Source organism: Diuraphis noxia, unplaced genomic scaffold (genome assembly GCF_037042655.1).
Source record: "Diuraphis noxia isolate RWA-SAM2 unplaced genomic scaffold, SU_Dnox_SAM2 contig0001, whole genome shotgun sequence".
NCBI lineage: Eukaryota > Metazoa > Arthropoda > Insecta > Hemiptera > Aphididae > Diuraphis > Diuraphis noxia.
The window spans coordinates 102,756,547-102,782,391 of NW_028301711.1; the positions used below are offsets into that span (position 1 = coordinate 102,756,547).

General features: G+C 27.0%; 4 protein-coding genes and 2 pseudogenes across 4 annotated transcripts; 3 read left to right on the forward strand and 3 right to left on the reverse strand.

Annotated features, from left to right (window-relative positions):
• Positions 1-4,999: 4,999 nt before the first annotated feature.
• LOC149062960 (uncharacterized) lies at positions 5,000-9,099 on the reverse strand. The gene is made up of 4 exons (XM_089228843.1): positions 8,919-9,099; positions 8,707-8,853; positions 8,573-8,600; positions 5,000-5,052 (listed from the first exon to the last, which is right to left on the reverse strand). The coding sequence occupies exons 1-4, from the start codon at positions 9,075-9,077 to the stop codon at positions 5,000-5,002; spliced, it is 387 nt and encodes a 128-aa protein (XP_089084969.1). The 5' UTR covers positions 9,078-9,099.
• Positions 9,100-10,647: 1,548 nt separating this feature from the next.
• LOC149062961 (uncharacterized) lies at positions 10,648-12,064 on the forward strand. The gene is made up of 2 exons (XM_089215462.1): positions 10,648-10,816; positions 11,163-12,064. Exons 1-2 carry the CDS (start codon positions 10,648-10,650, stop codon positions 12,062-12,064), a joined length of 1,071 nt encoding a protein of 356 aa, XP_089071588.1.
• Positions 12,065-14,817: 2,753 nt separating this feature from the next.
• Positions 14,818-15,289, reverse strand: LOC149062962 (uncharacterized; annotated as a pseudogene).
• A 297-nt stretch (positions 15,290-15,586) lies between these two features.
• Positions 15,587-16,080, reverse strand: LOC149062963 (uncharacterized). Its single transcript, XM_089215463.1, has 2 exons — positions 15,830-16,080; positions 15,587-15,766 (listed from the first exon to the last, which is right to left on the reverse strand). Exons 1-2 carry the CDS (start codon positions 16,031-16,033, stop codon positions 15,587-15,589), a joined length of 384 nt encoding a protein of 127 aa, XP_089071589.1. The 5' UTR covers positions 16,034-16,080.
• A 2,845-nt stretch (positions 16,081-18,925) lies between these two features.
• Positions 18,926-24,936, forward strand: LOC149062964 (uncharacterized; annotated as a pseudogene).
• On the forward strand, positions 19,253-22,364 carry LOC149062965 (uncharacterized). The gene is made up of 2 exons (XM_089222298.1): positions 19,253-19,266; positions 20,258-22,364. Exons 1-2 carry the CDS (start codon positions 19,253-19,255, stop codon positions 22,362-22,364), a joined length of 2,121 nt encoding a protein of 706 aa, XP_089078424.1.
• Positions 24,937-25,845: the final 909 nt, after the last annotated feature.

Sequence of the window (25,845 nt, forward strand, 5' to 3'; positions counted from 1 at the left end):
TCTTCCCCGTGTTCTTGAAGATAGGTACAGCTTCAAATAAGATAAATGTGTGAGTCAAAAAATAATTTATTCTAATACAAATACCAGTATACCGAGGGATATAATTTATTTGAACAGCCCCAAGCACAGCAATAATAAACCATAGTAATATGTAGGTATATACTTAAAAATATTAATAACAACTGTACTTACTGTAAGTCTTGTACATTTATCACAACTTATCACAACTTATATTTATAAAATAAAAAACAGTATGCTTAATATGTAATACTTGCTCGTATATAATTACAAAATAATAACATAATACAAGTATTTTATTATTATTATTATTAAGATATATTATATTATAATATATTTGTAATTGTGAAACTAGGTCATACGACACCGTTTGCTAAATCATGTTCTTTCATTATATGTTGTAATAAATAAAAAAAATATTATAAACAACTTATAAGTGTTAGTTTTTAATTCATAATATCTCATGGACGTATAGTTCAGTGGATTAGTGCGTTAAGTTAATTTAATAAGTTAATTTCATGTTTCAGGTAAGTAAGTATAAATAATTCCCTTTACTCCCTTCACTACTACACACTAATCTACTGAACTGTACGTTCACATTTTTTTTTTACCATTTTTACAACAGATTTAGTATATAATATGTTTACAGATGAAGAAAACCCTCAGTTCAAAGTACATGTTCCATCAGTTACATTATACTAGATTTTTTTATATTAATAGTCTGAAACATTATTATAAAATATATTATTCATCATGGTTCTACCTATAATCGTATCAAAATCAACCTTCGACATTCGTCCGTATAATAAGAAGAGCGTTACAGTCGGTTTATAACAAACAAATTTCGATTATTGTGTTATTAGAATGTAAATTATCAAAGAAGATATTTACTTTAAACTTAGAACAATGGTTTACACTCATGTCTGAATCTAATTACATTTCAATTACTAATAATTTACATACCAGATGTAGACGAACAAAAATATCTGATAACTTTACATATTCAACTAATGTTAAGCAGAGTTCAATTACTTTACATATCAATGATGATTATACTACTTTATCACATATAGATTTATGTAGACTTAAACAGCTTCAACACTGTGTAGATCTCTACATTGCAGAAAAACAGAAACGTCTACCGAGTTACCAAGCCACATTTAACACAGCTTACGATCTAATAAAAAACGACGTTCGTGGTCTACCTATCAGTTGTCAGAGAAATGAAATTCACAAACCAGTATATACAAAATTATGATTTTAGTTATTACACTCATCTACAAAACGATGACACATCATTCCTATTCATATTGTAATATGAAATATTACAATACCATTTTAATGCAATGTCAGACTTAATACTTCAGGATTTAATAGTATAAAATAAATAAATATTTATATAATATATTGTATTGTTTATTCAATAAAAAAACTTATAAAAATTAGCCTATTATTTTACTTTTGATTGTACGACGTCCTGGGTCTTGTAGCATTGAGTCAAATATTGATTGCATGGTTTGATTCAAACTTACATTCAATATCTGGTCTTTTGACTTCTCGTTCGTATACAACTTAACACCAGCTTCACTAAACTTCCACCTATAATTATTATTTTTTAAATCATTTAATGAAGTGAAAATAAAAATACCTATTGAAAAAGATTGACAATAGTTTAAAAAAAGTAAATTAATGATAAATTATTTACCTATCCTTAACTGGAACATTTTCAATATTTGAACACTTATAATGTTTTATTACCCAGTAATCAGTTGGCTTCTCCTCAAATGTAGTTTTTATCATAATTAAACCATCACGTTGTCGAAAAGTTAGCGAATTGAAAAATTCCTCATCATATTCTAAGGATCTTAAACGATCACCAACATTGTCTCTGTATGATGCATTCTATAAAAGAAAAATATAATTTATATATATATACAGGTGCCCCACGGAGTTCTGACAAATGAAATAACTTTTATTCTAATCAATATTTTTTCATTTTTTTTTTTTTTTTGTATAATTAATAGACGCTTGCTCTACACATATAACATTAATTTTTTAATTTTTATTTATTTCTACAAAAAATAAAAAAAATAAAATTTGATTTAAATTTTGTTGAAAAAATTCAAAATAGCCAATTTATAAACATATTGAAAAAAAAAGATTAAACGTTTTCAGTATTTAATTTGAGTAATCCGTTTGCGACTTATTAACATTTAAATATTCGTTACATTTACTGCTACTGGGCAATTTATCAAACCCCGACAGTAAAAACCAGAAGTTAAAATGAGATTACCTATATCTCAATTTAACGATACCCAAACGGTCATAATTGATAATAAGTAATAACTATAATAACAATTAGTAATAAGTACAAATAGTACAATGGTCATATCAATTGGACATTGGCACTTTCTATCTAATCTAATCTCCACTCCCACCAGGACAAGTCGAGTGAACAACATCAAACTTGCAGCCCGCAGCTGCATGCACAGCCTAACCTAACATTTTACAATTTACCAACATGGTTACAATGGTTACATAATGTAGCACTTGTTATTGATTCTTGGTATACTGTCTTATCACTTATCACTGATTCACACACATGTCATTATTATTATTATACTATAGTAAATATGAAATAGGTAATATAAAATAAAAATAGGTACTATAAAAAAAATAATAAATAGTAATTTATATTTTGTATTCAATTATTTAAATGTTTCAACTTTATGCGGTGATCAGTATTATAGTATAATAAATACATTGTAATGATATTACGTAGGTATAGATTTGTCGCCAACATGTTCACAGAAAACAGTTTGGCGTATCCGGCATTCAGTACCACAATAAAAAATAAATAAATACAAGGTACCTACCTACATTTATTAAAATTATTTCAAGTTTATCAATTAATAAATTGCATGAAGAGTCTTTACTATTCAATTTGAGGGAATGTCAAGTTCAATTAAGTAGATCTTAAACCAGTTAAACCAAGCAATTAAAATGTGATCCTTATTATTTTCAAGACATTCGCGATATAATGCACCCATGTCTTCAAAAACTTCCATTTTTAAGAAAGTATTTTATTTAAACGTTAAATTACCAACAAAGAAAGTGTAATGTGTACTTATCAATGCAAGTATCAAACAAGATATAAAACGAGAAAAATGTTTATTTGATAATATTTAACAGTGACATACATATTAACGTACATTATTTCATTGCTCGAACAACAACTAGCCTAAACTAGAAAAAATATTTTTCAATAATATGTATGCAAATTGAAAACGGTAGTATTTTGATTTATTAATAAATAAAGTACTGTAATAAAACTAACAAGTTTAATCAGTTGATAACTTTCAATACCACGGGTCATCAAGAAGTATGGACTAGTTACTGACTGTTATAAAAAAAGTCTAGTCATAAAATGTAAGTATAAACAACTATATAAGGTATATTATGTTATATAATACTATAACATACTATTTAAATTATATTTTATCATTTATGTTCCATAAATATGATCCAATTACAATTAGTTTACCGTTTGATGTGCATGAACAATGAACATACATGGAGCATTAACTGGTGATGAATATTATTTGGATTTATCTACAGTTTCATCATTGTCAAAACAAATTCAAATAGAAAGTCTTATCACATAATGTAAATATAACTAAATACCTATAAGATCTTTACGTATTAATATTATACGCTTAAATAATAATAAAAGTTAAATAATTCAATTCTAAATAGTGAATAATGAGTTAATTAATGACTATTTAATAATAAATAGTCAATAAAATATATTTTTTATAAGTAAATAATACATTATGAAGATATTATTAATAAACAATTTTTTATTTTATTTTATCATTTAGGTAAAAGTGACTTTCCAAATGGATTTCATAATTCAAAAATGTATACTTACAACATTAAATATCACATAATATTTTGATTGTTCGAATATTAATATACATAGTACATACAGTATACCGTCTATGCAATCTTCTACTGTTTATATGTAGGGAAATTATCAACTATTTGTGTAGATACCAATAGATAAATTAAGTATGATTAAATTAGTTAAATTATTTAAAAAAAATTTATGTTATAGTTGTTATAATTTGAATAATATTACTATACTGAGAAAAATCTAAAAATTATAAAAAATGCTTAGTAAATACAACTTTTTCTGAATTTAACAAAATGTGAAATTAAAGTCTAAACTCTATTTTTAGAGATCATAATTAAATAATTTTAATTTTTTTTCAAATTTATCTATATCTTTGTCACAAATGAGGTGAATTATAAGCAGGAAACTTTTTTTTTTTTAGAAGTAATGATTAGATTTGTTGGATTACTAAAAGATTTTAGATTTTACACAAATACTCTTCCGTTAAGTAAATTCTAATATTTTTTAGTATATTTAGTGAATTTGGTCAGTATTTCAGAAAAAAAAATGATTTTGATAAATTTGTATCTTAACAGCAATCATTGGTGTGCACAATTGCATACCTTGAACGTAGGTTTCCTTCAATAACAAAAAGATAAATACTAATAGATATAAAGTGTATGTATAGTTTTAAAATAGTCATGATCATGACTATTAGTTGTTCATGCTTATGAACTGTTAATTTATAGGTAGTTATTAATAATACTGTTTTATTACAATTAAAGTTAAATAAAAAGTTGATTTTTAAATTATACACCTTCGCATGCCTAAAACAACAATATATTTGATTCATCTTTTTGGATTTAATATGTAAAATGTATGTTTAATTGATATTATTGGATTATTACATAAAAGTTAAACAGTAGTGCCCACAAATATCATTTAGTGCAAGTTTGTTAATGTTGCTGTTAAGATACATACCTTTTAGTACATACCTATTCTAAGTAGGTATCAAAATAAACAAATTATTATTTAATAATTAGAATAGTATTTTATTTAAAGGTTTTTTTTTTAAACATTATTATTTTATGGCCAACATTTAGGTTTTTGATAACGAATAACCTGTCCTCTTTTTCGGTCTTGAATAGGCAGTGGCGGATCCAGGGGAGGGGCACAGGGGCACGTGCCCCCCCTGTCAATTTTCTATCAACATTTTTTTTATGTTACTACGAGTATCATATAAATAAAAATACAGTTGTAAATAAAAATAATACTACCTTTTACCTACTAGTAAAATCATTAATATTAGGTAAATTTAAACTGATAAAAGGAGTTACAGCTTAGTATCTTATCGATCTCTATTTATAACCATTAGGCCCGGAGCACACGTCTTGCGTTATCTTAACGCGCGACACCGCTGCGACGCCGCGACAACGACGTGGTATAGGTACTTACAATTTAATTTCGTACTGGCCGTACTGCACACAAGCACACAGCACTGTTATAAGTTATAACACTATAATTTTTATAAAATAATAGTGTAATTGTGAAATTGCTACAGACGAAGGGCTACGCTTCAACGCTAAATGTAAGTTTATATTTTTAATTTCATAACAATATAACCAAAACCACCACTATTAAGCTTAGTGTAATTGTGACAAACCATTTATTAACTTATTGAAGTATGTTTTTTTTCACAAGCGCTGATTAATCGCATATTTTTACGTTTATATTTATTGTCTATTGACGCTTATACATCTTATATGTATTCAAGTTTTGGACGACAGGCAGCGTCGTCCATACGGTAAAATATACTAATATATTGGGTAGTTTATTTCTATTTTTTAAAATTAACTGCGTGTACGCTCGTCATTGTCGGCTGCTAATCGTTAATCATACCTATAGAAAACTATCGAGTTATTAATTTAAAAATAGCTTAACCAAATTGTAATTTTCTTTCATACATTCTTTAATAGAACTTTATTTGTATTTTTTAGATTTATTTTTATTTGGGATTAAAACTTATAATACGTATAAATCCAAATCATGGAGAAGAAACGTCAGAATACAAATATATTAACGTTTTTTAAAAAAACAAAATTAGATGATAATATTGTACACAAAAAGTCTGAAAATGAAATTATGCCCCAAAATGAAGACGATCAATCCAACTTAATTCATTCCACTGCTACTGAAATTTCAAATACAAGAGATATTGGCAACTATGTAGGTTTTAAATTTAATAAAATAAAAGACGACGAACTTTATGATATTCTACGTGATCCGTGGATTCCATATGAAAATTTTATTTTTCCTCTAATTTCTCAAGGAGATAAAAATCGTTCCTTTAAACTTCACTGGATAAATGAGTATCCCTGGTTGTCTTATAGCCAAAAACTCGGAGGAGCTTTTTGTAGAATATGTGTTTTATTTGGAAGCGATGAGGGAGGTCGTAGTCGTGTAAAACTAGGAAAATTAGTTACAATACCATTATCTCTTTACAAAAAAGCAAAAGAAAATTTTAAGGCCCATCAAAATAATGACTACCATAAGAATTGTGTTTTTAAATCTGATAATTTCATAAGTGTTATGAATGGAAAAATACAAAATATAGAAACAACATTAGACACTGCTATGACACGTAAAGTTGAACAAAATAGGCAAAAATTAATCCCTATTATTGAAACCATACTATTTTGTGGCCTACAAAATATATCCTTACGCGGTCATAGAGATGATGGTTCTATAAATTCTGTTGATGACGATATCAAAAATCAAAAAGGAAATTTTAAGGCTTTATTAGAATTTCGTATTAATGCTGGAGATCAAATTCTAAAAGAGCATTTCAAATCTGCAACAAAAAATACTACCTATATTAGTAAGACGACGCAAAATGATTTAATTGATTGCTGCGGAAATGTTATAAGTGATAAAATAATTCAAAAAGTTCATATTTCAAAATTTTATAGTATTTTAGCTGATGAGACGACTGACGTAAGTATTTCTGAACAATTTTCATTTTGTGTTCGGTATTTTGATTCGGACACATGCTCAATACGGGAACATTTTCTTGGATTCACAAAGGTTGAACATGTAACTGGTGAATATTTAGCTGACACCATTATACAAATATTAAAAGAAAAAAATTTAGATCTTGCTCTGCTTCGAGGACAAGGATATGATGGTGCCGCGAATATGAGTGGTGCGTTTAAAGGAGTACAATCTCGAATTGCAAGTTTACAGCCTCTTGCATTTTATACTCACTGTGCCAACCACAGATTAAATTTAGTGCTCAGTAAAGCAAGCACTGTACCTTCAATTCGCAACACAGTCGGAATAATAACAAATATTTATAACTTCTTAAAGGAATCTGCTTTAAGAACTCAACTTTTGAGTGAAAAAATGACAGAACTTTTTCCACATCAAAAAGCAGTAAAAGCTAAAAAGTTGTGTGAAACACGTTGGGTCGAAAGACATGATGGAATTTTACATTTTTTGGAAATATTACGAGCTATAATAGTTACATTAGACGAATTAAGCCTTAGCAACCATACAGGAAGCAATGCACAATCTCTATCTGCAGCTATTTGTAAATTTGAATTTTTGATTTCCTTAAAAATATTAACGAAATTTTTAGCCATAACACTTCCACTTTCAATGCTGTTACAGAGTATTAATATTGACTATACACAATCGATAGAAATGATCAACAATGTTAAAAATGTATTAACTACAATAAGAGAAAATTCAAAAACGGAATTTAAAAACATTTTTGAAGAAACAACATTAATTGCAGGAAAAATGGACGTTGATATAAGGATTCCAAGAGTAACAAAAACACAATGTCATCGTGCAAACGCTAAGCCCCAATCAACTGATTTATCTGAATTCTACCACGTTAACTATTTTCTACCTTATTTGGATTATCTTATGTCAGAACTAAATTCACGTTTTAATGAAAATAATGATTCAGTTATTACTAATTTAAAATTAATTATTCCTAAATATTATTTTACTTATGAAACTTCAGACGATAAAATATTGAATGCGGCCAAGACATATGAAGCAGATTTACCTCATAGTATTGAAGCACTACGCGGTGAGTTAAATTTATGGAAACAATTTTGGAAAAATAAACCAGAAAAGGCTGATTCTTCAATGGAAGCTTTTAAATATGCATCTATGTTTCCTAACATTAAATGTCTTTTAACAATTCTTAGTGTGATATCTATAACAACAGCAAGTGCTGAAAGGTCATTTAGTTCTTTAAAAAGAATTAAAACTTACCTACGATCGACAATGAGCCAGGAAAGACTTAACGGCTTAGCAATGTTGCATATAAATAAAGATATTCAAGTAAAACCAGGAGAAGTACTAGATGTGTTTGCTAAAAAACATAAACGAAAACTTCAATTCGACCTATGAGGCAATATGAGAACCTATAAAAATATTTTTACTTATTTACTTATTAATGACTACATATATGTATAAATTATTATTATATGGTATGTGATATTATGTAATCAACATTATTATTATCATTATTATTATTATTACCAATTTTGTTTAAAAATAAGAGTATGTATTATTAATTATATCATCTAAGAATCATTATATAATTTATATGTGCCCCCCCCTATCAAAATATCCAAGATCCGCCCCTTTGAATAGGACACCTTGGTGTATCCTTAAACATAGAATAAAGTATAAATCATTATTTAGTCATGTAAATATAATGAATTACAATAAATTATTAAATATGGGAAATAGTACAAAAAACAAATTAATATTACCTTATTATTTTTATCTTCCCAATAAACATATCTTGCTTTAGCTTTCCTTATAATACATTGATCCTCCACAGTTAGTTCGCCAATTTTGAGACCATTTAAAATTTCCAAAAATTTACTGTGCTTAGGACACCACCATTCAGTACAACTCTAATAAAATACAAATTATAAATATGAGATAAAATCTATTTTCAATTAATTTAAATTATCAATACATCATTTGTCTTCAATGTGTCATCAAATACATTTATCACACTGCTTATTTCATCTTTTAATTTTAATTCCTCCATTTTTGAACATACAAGTTTTTCTATAAAAGAAATTTTGGATTCGATCGGCAGTAAATCATCTTTCTTAGCATAATTAGGTAACATAAGAGATGAGGTTAAGCTATGAAGGGTTTGGTGCTCCTGAAAGTAAATAATTTTAATATAGTAAAATATGTTGGATATGTTTTTTATTCACTATTTACTTTTTTTTTTTCTTCGTGATGTTCTGTCTTATCCTTCACCTCAATAGTGGCCATTTTTTGCTTAAGTAATTCCTACAACTATAACAGTTAATATTTTTTGTTTAAATGATTTTGCTACTTGTACTTACAATGTCTTTCTATAAATAATCATTTTTGGTTTTAAGTGCTGACTATAAGAAAAAAAAAAAATGTAATTTGTAATTAATATTATTTATAATTGTAAAGCATTATTTATTTCACTAAATTAAATATCAATTTTGCAAGTATAGTATACTTACATTGTCTTCTTCCAAAATTTCCTTTTTGGTTTTAAGTATAGCCTATAATGTATATAAAAAAAAAAAAAAATTGTAACTAATATTATTAAGCATGTTTTATTTTTATTTTTAAACGTACATATTTTTCTTTATATGCTTTTTCTTGAACTTTTAATGTTACCTAATAATATTATGTTATTGTTAATAAATTATATAATATGTAATTTTTTTTCATTATTTATTATTAGGACAGTGAAGTTATTGCATTAAAAAACAAAATAAATTGATTGCATTTTTGCACTAAAAATGACAAAATTTGCATTTATTTCAATAAAACTTGTTTTGTATGAAATCATAGTTAACTGAAAGTCTGAAACATATTTTAAGCTCACTTAGCAATGAATATATTAAATATCTACAAAAAAAATATGAAAATGCTACAACTTCACTGCCTGATTTACTATAATTTGGTCACTTACAAGTTCTTCAGTGAGTAACTTATTTTCAGTTTGAAGCTGAATCACTTCTTCAGCATAGTAACTGCTTTCAACTTTTTTATTGTTAAGTTGCTCATTTAACGTATGGTATTGCTGTTAATTTGTGTATTATTGTTTTCAGAATAAAATTTAAAGTAAAATTGATGTGCATATTAATTTAAATTTTTACATACCTGACGTAGAGTATCCATCTCATTTATTGCATCTTTAAATGCAGACTTGAAAAACTCTAACTCACTCATAACGTCATCTTGATTGTTTTTTAAATATTCACTATATAATGTACCGACATCTTCAAAAACTTCCATTTTTAAGAAAGTATTTACTTTAAGCTTCAAATAAAGAAGTAGAAAATAATTAATAAATGTTAAATAAAGAGACTAAAGAAAGTGTAATGTGTGTGCAATGCAAGTATCAAACAAGATATGAAACAAGAAATACTATAAAAAAAAAACTATACATACCTGTGTACAAAACACTGCAGAATATCAAAATTTCCAGTTAGATAAAACTAATAAATATACTATTTATAATATAATAATCAAGATTAGATAAGTTTCATATCTAGGTTTTGGAAATTCAGCTTTTTTTTTAAACTGCATTTTGTATTTATTAATTGGATTTTCTAATACAACTCGATACGAGACATATTGTCCATAATGTACATATTATACATATAGACAACTTATTTTATTTAGTAATTTAATTTAATTTAATGATGCCTGCTATTTATAGTAATACAGAGTATTCTGATATGTTAGCTATTTTTTATGAATGTGGTAAAAGCACATTAAAAGCCTCTCGTCAATACCTACAAAAATTTCCAGACCGAAAACAACCTTCACGGGCAACATTTACCAACGTTGAAAAAACATTGCGTCAAACAGGTAGAATTCAATTTTAATAATTGACAAAAATATAAATATTTTTATAAATTATATAAGTAAGTACCTACTTACAAATTACAATCTATCGTAGCAGATATTTTGTAAAAAAACTAAAAGAAATATTAAATTAAGTGTAACATCATTTTATTTAAAAAAAATACAATTCAGTCTATGTATAATATAATAGAAAATAAAATAAAATATTGTATAAACATGAATTTGAATTAATAGGTATCTTTTAGACAATAATTATATTAAATATTATTATGGAATTAATATGCAACTGCATTGACATTTTTAAAAATAATTTATTAAATGAACTAAAAAAATAAAAATGTTTGTACAGGGAGTTTTCCAAATGGCCATCGGTTAAAAAAAAATTACACTGCTATAGATGATGCTCAAAATGTTGATGTTCTAGCTGCATTTAGTACCACACCACAAGCATCAATAAGATCCATAGCTCGGCAAACAGATATCAGTAAATCAACTGTACATCGCATATTAAAAAACAATTTATTTCACCCGTTTAAATTGCATTGCGTTCAAGGGTTGAAACCGTCAGATCCAGAAAGAAGACTCCAATTCATATCATTAATAGTTAGTTTATATGATCAGGATAGTAATATTTTGAACAAAATATTGTGGACTGATGAAAGCTGTTTCACCAATAACGGCATGGTAAATCGCCATAACACACATTATTGGAATGATTCGAATCCATTTTGGACAAGAGAAACAAAGTCCCAGGTTCGATGGTCCACAAATGTATGGTGTGGTATATTAAATAATACATTAATTGGTCCATACTTTTATGAAGGAACTTTAACTGGTGAGCGTTATTTGGATTTTCTGGAAAACATTTTGCCAACATTGCTGGAAAATGTCCCTCTTGATATTCGAGACTGTATGTGGTTACAACAAGATGGTGCTTCCCCACATAATGGTAATGTGGTTAAAAATTATTTGAACCATAGTTTTCCGTTGCGATGGATTGGAACAAACGGTCCTGTTAAATGGCCACCACGTTCTCCAGATCTTACTCCATTGGATTTTTTTTTATGGGGATATTTAAAAGATCGTGTGTATACTGAACAATCCACTTCATTAGTTAATTTGAAAGAGCGCATCATAGTAGCATGCAGGTCCATAACCCTGGAAATGTTGAATTCAGTAACTGCGTCAATATTACAACGATACGAAAAATGTGTATCAAATCATGGAGGTCATTTTGAAAATAAATTATAGTAGTTTAAGTATGTTCTTCAAAATAAATAATCAGTTACATTAATGTTTTACAATAAAATAAATTGATACTAATTACAATTTAAGAATTTAATATGTATTAAATATTAATTATTAAACTTAATTCAACACAAAAATATGTAATATTATTGATTAAACTTAATAATTTTGATTATTATTGATAATACCACAGAATAAAAGATAATAATATTCATTATCCACTATCCACTATCACCAAATAACATAATCATTATCACTGTAAATAATGATAATTTTGACGAAATCACAATTTAGGATAGTAGTATCAGTACTATCACCTTAGATAATAGCAAGGTTTATCTATAAACCTTTAGACTACCACCACGATGTAGAGAAGATATCTTCTCTACATCGTGACTACCACAGAATAGGTATAATCATAGACAATAGACATATTGGTATTATCACAGAACAATAATATTATGTATTTTTTTTTCTTGCATATGGCGTAGGTTTATTGGTGAAAAGCAAAATTAAATAAACATAAAATAAAACTAAATAAACATTAAATTAGCAAAGTAACGAGTACTAGAGTAGATAGATTTACAATAAGCTAATAAATAAATTTAACGATAACAGAGATAATAATAATAAGAAGAGCTCATAGTATATTTAAAGGCGAACATTGGTCTTAGACCAGGAATGAAGTGAGATACTATGTAAAACAATAATATGTCTTATTAGATCTCAACAAAAACACTACGTCAACTCCGTGTAAAAAAACGCTAAGTAAAAAAAAAAAAATATATAAATGCAATAAAATGTGTGATATAAGGTGGAATCTAAGTAAATAGTTTAATGAATAAAATGTATGTATAAATAATTAATTCAAATTTAATAAAAATTGGTTATTTATATTAATTTATAATATGAATTATTTTAACTCAAATTGATCCAATTTTGGTGTACTTAGCCGGAAACAATTTATTTATTGTAATGGTGCTTTCATTATTTATTACATAAACTATTAGTACTTGGCTATACATTTTTTAGACTGAATCTTCCGGCCAAGTAAACCAAAATTGGATCAATTTGAGTTAAAATAATTCATATTATAAATTAATATAAATAACCAATTTTTATTAAATTTGAATTAATTATTTATACATACATTTTATTCATTAAACTATTTACTTAGATTCCACCTTATATCACACATTTTATTGCATTTATATATTTTTTTTTTTTTACTTAGCGTTTTTTTACACGGAGTTGACGTAGTGTTTTTGTTGAGATATCATTAGTTTTTATTAGGGTCAAGATATTTTTTATTTTTTTTTCCATTATTATGATGTAATGTCTTATTTATAATTTTTTTAAGATGTTTAAACATATCGTTCTGTACAAAAGTACATTTTGTTTCCTATACTTCAGCACCCATTTTAATACTCTATCTGCACACCTACCTTGAACCAGAGGCATTTTTAATTTACCAATTGATCTATTGGCACATTTTTCAATATTTAATAAAATGGAAATAACTGTTTGGATTTTGGATTCTTTCTTTTTAGTGGTACTTCATGTACCGTGTTAATACTGCACTGTTTAATAGTAGTACTATTATAACTTTCAACTACGATTTTAGATTGAGTAGACTCCTGATATTTTTTTTCCTCATATCTCGCGCCTTTTGGAGTTAAGTTACCATTTTTAATGTAGACACAATTCGACACAAATATGAAGACAGTCACAATAAAGTATTATAAATTATAATAAAGACTGTTATAATAATAATTATTATTATAACGACTATATATTATTTAACAATAAAATGCTCAATGGAAAATGATAGATAGTCGATACGGTTAGGTTTGGTGATACCACGTGCATTGAATAATAATATTATGGACACGAGACAATAACGCCGACAACAAGCTCGTACGCAAGACGCGAGACGAAAGAACGAAATTTCAAATTACGAAAACAGAATGCACCGATACCGATAACTGATAAGCGATTGTGGACCATGTTCGCGTGTTAGTATGTTGTATGTGTCTAGCGGTGGGGGGAAGCAATAGTAGTGGGAGACACACGCCGCCGTCGCAAGAATCCTCTCACTCGTCCCGTCAACATGACGCGTTTAATACGGCAGCCGGCGGCGAAAGTAATATAAAATGATCACTTAAATATCCACAGTTTTTTGATCATAACTAAAATACTATTCAACCGATTCTATTTAAAATTATAAAAGCACGTAGCCTATGATTTTCTCGATCGATTGATATCTCATTCTAACTATTTGGTTCATTTATTAGACCTACAGCCTTTAATAAAGAATACCAAAATATTAACACGTATTAAATGGGAATGTTTAGGTTTCTGTATATATACACGGTCGAGTGCTTCGCCTTCCTTTTTTTTTTACTTAGCTCGCGACACTACCGTGTCGCTGGATCCATATAAATCTGCGGTTTTATCAAAGAGCACGGTCTTAGAAGATATCTTCTAAGACCGTGTCAAAGAGTAATAAGAGGTTTTATCGCACATATGTTGGCGGCAATGTAAAACGGCTATCATTCCTATTATAATAATATGTTATGGCACGATCAGCCCCAGCCCCATGCAACTCACCTCATTTAACACAATAATAAATGTGCCGTTAATGTCCGGGACCCGGCCAGGTGGCGCGCTCTACTTGTCAAAGTTTGTAATTCATAAAAAAAAACTATGATGTGGAAACATAGCATATTTTAATTTATTATTATAGTTTAAAAGTTCTAAGAGGTACAAAATTTGGATAATTTTTTTTTTAGAATTTTCCTTTACTTTTTCTTGATTGGATTGCCTTGTATACTGTCTTAAACGCATATTTATATAATATTTTATTGTAAACGATATTACATAATCTTTATGTTCAGTACATGGAAAAGTGAAAGAACCATACTGAGTAATCAAACCATCAATAATATCATCAACAACTGTATTACTATTTACATGTTTCATGAATTCATCTTCAATAGCACTTATTAAGCTGTACAAATATGGGTTTGGGTGTTTTAACCATCCTCTGCTTTTAATATTTGTAAGATCAGCTTCTGGTTTAAAATTCGATATCACAGTAAATGCTGATTTACATTGTATGCAACTTGATCTTTTAGTTATTTGATGACTTAAGTAGCCTGCCACATAATACTTTAAACAGTCAACAATAGGTGCAATTGAATAATCGTGTTCAACGATGTCAGAAATGTTGTAATAATAAATACTAAATAAAGCAATCAAAAATAAAATTGTATAGACAATTTTAATTGATTTTTATGTTAAATAATGTATTTATTATTATTTTACAACACTGTTTTTCTATAATTTCTAGTATTTCTGATTATAGCTGTATATTAGTATTTATGTACCTACTTAATACTTAATACTTAATAGTATAATCAAATAGGAATTAAATTAGTTTTTTTCTAATATACTTTCTTAAATAGTAATTTAATATACTTATACAAATTAAATACTATTTTTAAATAGTATCCTTATGTGTATTTAGAATATTTTAACCACAGTTTTATTGATATTTACCAGTTCAGAACTATTATTAGATTTTAATTCCAGATAATTAGGTGAATTTTGTATAAGAGGCAAGGCCATAATTTCATCAACACTATCATCGAGACTAGTAGGGCTCTGGACTAGTAGAGGAGTAGCTCCTTCCTTTAAAATTGTCTACAAGAAGAAATATCTTTATTTATTACATGATTTTTCTTAATCATTGTCATAAGTACTTACTCTAGAACTAGAACTGCTGTTTTGTAAGTTACTTATAACATGAGTTTTTAAATCTGCTTGGGGAAAATGGGATTGACATACTCTATCACCAATAAATACATTTTTGTTTGTTTTTGATGACCAACTTTCAATGCGCTTTTTAGTGACACGAAATATAGGTACATTCAAAGTAGAACAATTGCAAAATGAACATCGTTTTGGCATTGTTACAACCAGTTACAACTTATAAGATCACTAGTTAAACTAGTTAAAAAAATAATCATGAAGGTCGTGTAGGTCGTGTATTGCAGACTGCACTATTCTTTAATCTATGGACTGCAGTACTGCACTACTGCAGTGGTCTAAGGCCGTGGGCGTAGATATCAACTACCAAGTTTCACAAATAGAGCGCGCCACATGACGGGGTCCTGGACACTAAAGGCACATTATAAGTTCACTAGTCGCCAGACCTACTATTCTAAGGCCGTGGGCACGATTATCTATACGGATATTCGTGGTCTATGGATATAATGATACTATAATACTATTATAGTTCGTTATCTCGGGTTCATTTGACTTCTGGTTATAACTGTAGTTGTCTGTTGCGTTTGGTAAATTGCCCGGTAGCAGTCAATCTAACGAATATTTAAATGTTAATAAGTCGCAAACGGACTACTCAAATTATATACTGAAAATGTTAAATCTATTTTTTTCAATATGTTTATAAATTGGTTATTTTGAATTTGTTCCAAAAAATTTAAAACAAAATTTAAATTTTTCATTTTCTACATAAATAAATAAAAACTAAATTTTTTATATTATATGTGTAGAGCAAGCGTCTATTAATTATACAAAAAAAAAAAAAATTAAAAAATATTGATTAGAATAAAAGTTATTTCATTTGTCAGAACTCCGTGGGACACCCTGTATACCTAACAGCACCGACCGTCCCAGGATGTTCGTACTAGGTTCCTGATTGGTTCCTATTTAGACCTTCCTACCAGGAAACAATAAGACCTTCCCGGAACTTCCTATTTTGGTTGATATGATTGGGTACTAAAAAGATGATTCCCAGGAATTACCTAATTGAGTCTCGTAAGGTAGTAGTTAGGGGGCACTAGTTACCTAGTACTCGGGAGTTACCTGTTTGAGTCTAAACAGGCACCACTTTGTGGGCACTAATTATTTAGTTCCCGGGAGTTACCTGTTTGAGTATAAAGAAATAATGGACTATTATAATAGCAGTTATAGAAGTCCATGAGACAACATTGATGTAAAAAGATTGCATAATTCAACTTCAGACCATCACCATCTATATATATACCTATTAGTTGTGACTGTTATGAGAGATAAAGAGAAATTAACAACAAAAATATTTTTATGAAATATAGTATACCTAATTTACTAACAACTTCTAATATGCATGAAAAAAAGTATTCAATAGTTATATTAATTATTTAAAATGCCATTCGAATACATTCAAAATATAAGTATTTAAAAAAGAATTCAATGCGTAAAAAGTAATTTAATATTTTTAATATTTTACATTACAAAAAGAGAACGCACAATGTGCACAGCAGTAATTATCCATATAATAGTAATGAGCATATTCCATAAACGATGTGTTGTTATTATTATCGAACAAACTTTAGTTTAAATGTTTAAAAACATCTTCATAATTTAACTATGTTACCTTAGCTGTAACAATCAATATATTATAATATGTTAGTCTATTGACGTAGATAGATAACGTAAATTTTTAATAGTACCAAAATTATTTTACTTATACCTATATTATAGTATTAAACAATATAAATAGACTCATTGTATTTCTGTTTTGGCATAGATAACTGTACAGGGGGCCGATTCTTGAATTATGCGATATATGTTTGTCACATTCGATAAAATTAATGATTCTCGAACGTGTTGCGATATACTTTTATCATTTATCGAATTCGATAATTTATACCGCATACACCATTGCGGTAACAGTGGTTATTCGTTATTCCTATCAATAAGACTTCATTATCACTGTTCAATTTTGTTTTTATCAATATATTTAAAAATATTATTTTATTTTATTAACCGGTATACGGCGTAGTATTTACCTGGGCCAGTGTTTTTTAATAGTAATATTATGACGTAGTGTGTAATATAGAAATTAACAAAGGAACTACAATATTATAAGAAAATCTAAATTATATAGTTATACTATTATATAGTTCTCTGCATATGCCATATGGTGCATACAGCATACATACTGTTACTCATTTTTATCAACGATCGTAGTTGTTTGAAAGTTGTATACTTGTATCTTGTATTATATTACTTACAATATTTGTATTATAGACTATAGTTATCACAATCACTTATCACAATCGTGTATAAATTATAAATTATAGTAGACGTCATGATGTAGAGAATTACTATCTACTCTACAGTCTACACTCTACATTCTACATCATGGTAGACGTTGTTTAGACGATAATGTTTGCCTTTGTCGTAATCAAGGACTTAGATATCCTATATCTTAGTCCGTGGTCGTAATATTATAATCATTAGTTATAAATACTAGTATTTATAATTATAATCAATGATAATATGTATTGACGTATTATACAATGCCACAATGGTATATTTTTCGATTAGTCCGTTGCCACAGACCAAAATAGAATGAACTGGCAATAAACAGGCGGGCGGGTGACGGGGAGTTTGCTGATTTTCCCCTGCACAAGCCTACTCAAAACCTTGAGCGGTGATTTGGGCATTTGGCTATCGCTTCAAGTCGATTCTAGCCTCTATGTCTCAAACTCTCTAGTCCGTCGTCTGTGGTACTGCAGCAGATAAGGACATAATATTACATAATATAATATTATTTATTACTAAAAGGTGGTTACTAGTTTGGTTAGGTTGTCCGCCTGTTCTTTTGATCGTTTATTTTATTCGTTTGCGTTTGCGAAGTGCGGATTTATGTCACCATTAGCCTTGCGTTTTCGACGTTTTCGTGTGTCAGACTTCAGTGTGTGATTTTTATTTTTTACGTATAAAGTTTAAAGTTTAAACGTCGTATTTGAAAAATTAATTAATTAATTAATTTACGACGCAGTTGAATCGATCATGTCTACCTCAGACAGTTCTGACTCCAATGACGATATTGTTGGAATTGAAACTGCCGATATCAAGTATGTATTTCTAAACCTTTATTATTATTTATTAATTAAATAGGTACATTGAATTAACCATGGTATAGTTAACATATAATTATAATTATTAACTATAGGTTAACCTAGATTCAGTTTTTGTATATTAAGTTAAAAAATTTAAATAATCCATGTTACGTAACAAGTGTACGCCACTTAAGTTTGACGAACTAAATTATTTTAACTTAAGTACCTATAGTTATACGAATCGGTGAACTTTGCTAAATTCGAGTACCCATGTACAATGTACAGTACTAAGTACAATTTTTCCTTAATTTTAGACACTGTTTAATTTAATTATGTTCATATCTGTAATACAATATAGGTACTTATAATTTATAAAAGTTTAGATTGGTATTTGTGGATTAAATAAAATCAATTTCTATCCATTTAAGCTGCTTATGGATTAATTTAGAATATTTTTATTTTATTTTTTCATGTTTATATAGTTAAAAATAGTATTTATTTTGTTATTTCTAGTACAAAGTATATTACTTGTTTGAATTCATAATTTATTAATTTTATATGCTTATATTTAGGTTAGCCAAATTTTTAAATATTTTTAACCAATGAACTTATATCAAGTAAAATGTGTTTATACTTGTTTAACTAACTATTTATATTTTTAAATGTATCACATTATTCTTCTAATAATAACTGATAAATTAAATGACTTTAAAATTTAAAAAAAAAAATGCCGAGGTTTTCTAGTATCTAATATCCTAGACTTATTGTATTCACATAGTACCTTCTATCTAACATCAGCTTTAATTTTGTTAAGCATAACTGCTTGTATACCTAAATCTATACATATTGAAAACAACTTATCATCCACTCTATAAATATATTATTTGATATAAACCTATAATAATAATGTAATAGTTGGGTATCTACTTATAGTATTAACAAATTAATACAGCCAATGTAGGTCTTGCAACATTTAAAACATTTAAAATTACAAAAAATATTAGTAATTCATAGTATTGAGTTTTTAATATTGTAAAACTTAAAAAGATAAATCCTGATTTTATAGGTACATTTTTATACACAATTCACTATCACAATCCTATAACCTAATACTTACCTATAATATTTATAATTTTGTAAAAAAAAAAAATTGTTTTTTTAACTCCTTTCATTTATATAGGTAATACTTAATTTTTAAAATATCACTTAACTTATTTAGTTTTGTTTGTGGTGTTTTAATGTCCCCCCTTAAAAGTTATTTTATTTAATTACATTTTTTTAGGCCTTTTATTCGTCCTGAGAACCAAATATCGGCTAGACAATTACGACGTAGAATTAAAAATCAAGTAGCTAAGCAAATCAATAATAAACAATTCTCTTCTACTCATACTTTGAAAACTTTCAATAGCTCAAATCAAAATGATCTTATTAAAACTACTGATGATGCCCTTATAAGTGCTAGTAATTCAAATAATTTTAATTGTAATAGTTCAGGCCCCAGTATTCTGAATAACATTATTCCTGTTGACAATTTTAACTTAAACTTGAATAAAATACAAATATTATCATCAAAATCTTCTTCAAGTGATGTTCTAGATCAACTGTCTTTTAAACAACAAATAGCGTCTTGGGCAGTTAATGAACACATTAGTCATACATCGTTAAAAGGTTTATTGAGTATCTTAAAAGCACACCCTTGTCATTCAGATTTACCTTCAGACCCTAGAACTTTATTAAATATTCCTAGAGGTACTGAACTTAGGAATATCAACTTTGGTCAATATTGGCATTATGGATTGAAAAAGGGATTAACTAATTTTTTAAATAAAAAAGGACAAATTCAAAGCAATAAAATTGAACTTATGATTGGTGTTGATGGTCTCCCGATTAGTAAATCTTCAGTGAGTCAACTTTGGCCTATCTTAGGTTCAGTTATAGGTTTTAATGAAGTATTTATTATTGGTATTTACCACAGCTACTCTAAAAAACCTGAAAAGTCCAATGAATTTTTAGAATATTTTGTTGATGAAGCTAAGGAACTGGTGAACAGTGGTTTAGAGATGAATAATATAATTTATCAATGTTTTATTAAAGTCATATGTGCAGACGCACCAGCAAAATCATTTATTCTAAATGTGAAAGGGCATACTGGTTATTCTAGTTGCACTAAATGCTGGGATGAAGGTAAATATATTGAAAAACGAATTTGTTTTTCTGACAAGTCTGGTAAAAAACGCACTGACAATGAATTTGTCTTGAAAACTGATGATAATTATCATTTAGGAACAAGCAGTGCACTAGAAGTTATACCTAAACTTGGCCTTGTCACTAATGTGCCCTTAGACTATTTACATTTAATATGTTTAGGAAATGTAAAAAAACTCATTCACTTATGGTGTTGTGATAGCTTAAAAGTTCGTCTTCAATTTCGAAAAATAAAAGTTATTTCAGATATCTTAGAAAAACAAATTAGGCCTTATACTCCATTTGAATTTCAGAGAAAACCAAGAGGTTTAATACATTACCGTCAGTGGAAAGGGACAGAATTTAGACAATTGTTGTTATATCATGGTCCAGTTGTACTTAAATCAACACTGTCAAGCAAGGTTTATGAGCATTTTCTTACCCTTCATTGTAGCATAACAATATTGATTTCAAAACAGTTTTGTTTTAAAAATTCTTATTTAAATTATGCCGAAAAATTATTGCAACATTATGTAACTACATTTAAATTATTATATGGTGAGCACCATATCTCTCATAATGTACATGGACTTCTTCATATTGTAGACGATGTTAAACATTTTGGCCCACTAGATATGTTTAGCTCATTTCGTTTTGAAAATTTCATGCAAAAATTCAAAGATTTAATAAGAAAGGATGACAAGCCATTACAACAGATAGCACGTAGAATTCATGAGATAGAAAATTCTGATAATAATTCACAGAACAAGTATTGTAATGAAGAAGGTATAATTTTAAAAAATATTCATACCAATGGACCAATTATAAAAGGATGCATTTCACAATTTACTACTATGACACTTAGTGGCATGAAATTTCAAATTAATAGTAAAGGTAACAATTGTTGTGGAATTAAAGGAAAAATTATTTTGATTGAAAATATTTGTTATAATGATGAACATAGTTGTCAAATAATTATTGGTAAAGAGTTCTTAGAAAAAGCACCACTGTATTCTTCACCCTGTCCGTCAGTATATTTAGGTATTTATCAAGTTGATATAGACAAATTGTCGAAAAGAAGTTTTTGGCCAGTTAATAAAATAAATTTAAAATATTTTATATTTCCAATTTCTAATTGTTCTACAAAGTTTGCTGTATTTCCATTGTTGCACATTGATCAACAAGAGAAACCTCAAATTCAATGATTGGCTTTGAATAAAAATAAAATAAATTAATAAATTAAACTTAAAATTAAACTACTATTAGCTACCTACCTATAATTAATATACTTTGTACATATACCTTATTTATACAAATTTAGTAAACAATTGAAAAACTTAAAATATAATAGTAATATAATATTATGTCCAGTATTTTTAATTATGAAATATGTTATGTGTCATAGAAATTATGCAGTTGTTGAATTTCATGATGGTTTACAACTTATCCCACGAAATTGGATCTCAGTAGATAAGTCTATAGCTTATTTCCCGGATATGACAAAAATTAATAATAAACAGTTTGACAAATTGGTGTTAAATACAGAAAAACCACATTCTTCTTGGGAAACTTTTGAATTAAAAAAAATCTGGGCATCATCAGGTAATAATTTCTTAACTTAAAATTTTTAACCATTATCATAAAAAAAATTGTTACTACAATAAATTGTTGCTTAAGATGACTTTATAAGAGGAAAACAGAAGTTGAGAATTGCCCTTACTCTTTCTGAAACTGAAGATATTAATTCCGATAGGGATGAAGTGATTTCTAAACGCAAAAGAAGATTATTAGCTGCAAAAAATATAAAGCATAAAATAACTAATAAAAACAAACGGTTACCAAAAAAAATTACTTCATCCATTCCTCCTCTACCAAAGCATTCTTTCAATCTATCTGGTAAGATGTTCAAACATTATTTATCTTAAGATAATGCTATTTATTTAGTGTATATTAAATTAAATTATGTTTAGGTCATCAATGACCTTGTAAAATGCCTTCTGAAAATTCAATTTATATTGATAACAATGTCTTAGAAGACTTGAAGTATAATGAACCCTCAAACCCAGTTATAAAAGGTAATGTTACATGTTTTATTTGATTTAAAAATATTAATAATATAATAATGATAATTAAATACCATTAAATGTTTTTCATATTCTATTTAATATTGTAGTACAATCAAATAGAGAACTTTCACCATTAAAGTTATGCAACGCTCATCGTCAAATGAGATTATTACAAAATGAAAGTCCTCAAAGTATGATTATTATTAAAAACTTGTATTAAACTATTTTTTGATTATTTATTTTTAACTTTTAGATGCTGGTTATCAGTCTTCTCAAGGACCATTGGGTATGACAAATACTGATTGATTTATACATTCTAATAACTATTTGAATGCATATCTTTTTTATTACAGAAGAAATGAACATGATCAGTCCTCCATTATTCATATCACCATCATCTAAAGTTAAACCTCTTTCAAACTCAACTCCTAAATCAAAATTGAACTCTAAAGTTGTAAGAGAACTTTTTATACATTCGCCAATTACAACACCAAAAAAGAGTAAGTAATTACACTTGATTAGGAAGTAATAATGACATAAGTACAACAATAATTTTTTTATCACAATAAATAATTATTTAAAGTTTACTATTTTAGATATACTAATTAATATGATCTGAAAAAACCTGATTAAAAAAAAAATACTCTAGTAGTTTAAATTCAAGAAATTTAAAATAGCCGTGTGACATAAATGGGATGTATAATACCTGTACACATTTGATCATCTATACAGTATGAACAATTTGTGCACTTAACACAATGAATTAGTTATTTTCAATATCATCATATTTTGTATTGTGTACTTATTACCGATAGTAGAACTATGTTTTCAATACGAACATAAATAATTTTTTCCCTTATTGACAATACTATAACATACTTTTACGTGATTTTGGCGACCATGGTTGTCGCAGGTCATTGTGATTTATTGCAGAACAATTAGAGTTCACTTCAATGCAATGTGATTAAAATTATTGTCCTTGTTATTAATATTTGGTTATAATGAAAAATTGTATAAATTTTAGGTACAGAAAATAAAAAAAATTCAGATTTTACAATATCTACACTAATCGAACTAAACGTAAAACTGAACAAAGTTATATTAAATCAGGCAAGACAACAACAAATGTTAGATGACATATTCAAACAACTTAAGCCTAATGATGAAAGCATGTGTGATGATGATGTTATTTTAGAAGGATTTCCACTTGATAGCTTGGATAGATTTAATGAAGTTAATATGAATCTTAAGATTTATTTGTTTTTTAGAAAATTGGTAAATATTTTATAACTTTATTTTTTAATTCTAAATTTAATTATTTGTATGAGGAATTTTATTTACAGGTTAAAAAGCTTAGACAATTTCATGGTCCAAGTATATCGTTAGTTACAAAGTCTATTATGGATGTACTTTTTACAAATCATTTAGGATGCAAAATGTCTTTGACTGGCCGAGGTGCATTAAATAAAAAAGATAAAGAACCTCTTAAAACTACATTGTTATTTAAAATTATTTCTGGTGAGTTGTTAATGATTTTGTTCTTAATGTGTAAATTGTTTACAAAAAATGTTTCCTTTTTTCTATTTAAGGAGTTATTTTAAAAAATGTCAAAGGAGCAAGTGTAACATCTATAAATAAAGCTGTAACAGGTTGGCTCAAACATGCCAAAGAGCGTTATGAAAGGCACATCAAAGAAATTTCTGATCCTTAATCTTCTACCCATTACTAATGTATTCAATACACAGTTAGTTACTTTTTTTATATTTGTATTATAAATGTATTATTACGATATTATTATATTTTATAATAATGTAATTTATATTTAAATATTGTTATATTTAAATATCATATATTGGCTATTATTTAACAGTCATAAATGTATTCAATACAGAATTATTATTAGTTACTTTTTTTATATTTGTATTTTAAATGTATTATTACGATATTATTATTTATAATAATGTAATTTATATTTAAATATCATATATTGGCTATTATTTAACAGTCATAAATGTATTCAATACAGAATTATTATTAGTTACTTTTTTTATATTTGTATTTTAAATGTATTATTACGATATTATTATTTACAATAATGTAATTTATATTTAAATATTGTTATATTTAAATATCATATTATATTGGCTATTATTTAACAGTCATAAATGTATTCAATACAGAATTATTAATTACTTTTTTTATATTTGTATTTTAAATGTATTATTATGATTATATTATTATTTATAAATGTAATTAATATTTAAATATCAAATATTGGCTCTTATTTAACCATCACAAATGTATTATTATTTAAAAAAAAAATAAAAACTTTGATATTTTCATTTTTATATTCAATAGTTTTCATATATATATAAGCAATCATATTAATATGTTTCATTAAATAATAAGTTATTTTGTTATGTAGGTATTTAAAGTTGATAGTATTCAAACAATTAATTGATTGATATAATAAAAATTATTCTCTTGTCTTTTCTATAGAATTTGTTTGTACAATACTATTAAATAGTATTAATTAATTATCTATTCTAAATTATTTATTTAAAATATTAAAAATATATACCATATGACTCAATTGAGAAGCATGTCGACCTAAATAGGC

What these genes read in the sequence shown, in the direction of transcription:
- LOC149062960 (XM_089228843.1), bottom strand. Translation starts at nt 9,077, where the DNA reads ATGTTACCTAATTATGCTAAGAAAGATGATTTACTGCCGATCGAATCC. An exon ending in GGGAAGATAAAAATAATAAG is followed by an intron (nt 8,601 to 8,706) that starts GTAATATTAATT and finishes TCTATGTTTAAG; the next exon opens with GATACACCAAGGTGTCCTAT. An exon ending in AAGGTGTCCTATTCAAAGGG is followed by an intron (nt 5,053 to 8,572) that starts GCGGATCTTGGA and finishes TGCCTATTCAAG; the next exon opens with ACCGAAAAAGAGGACAGGTT.
- LOC149062961 (XM_089215462.1), top strand. Translation starts at nt 10,648, where the DNA reads ATGCCTGCTATTTATAGTAATACAGAGTATTCTGATATGTTAGCTATT. An exon ending in AAAAACATTGCGTCAAACAG is followed by an intron (nt 10,817 to 11,162) that starts GTAGAATTCAAT and finishes ATGTTTGTACAG; the next exon opens with GGAGTTTTCCAAATGGCCAT.
- LOC149062963 (XM_089215463.1), bottom strand. Translation starts at nt 16,033, where the DNA reads ATGCCAAAACGATGTTCATTTTGCAATTGTTCTACTTTGAATGTACCT. An exon ending in ACAGCAGTTCTAGTTCTAGA is followed by an intron (nt 15,767 to 15,829) that starts GTAAGTACTTAT and finishes TTCTTCTTGTAG; the next exon opens with ACAATTTTAAAGGAAGGAGC.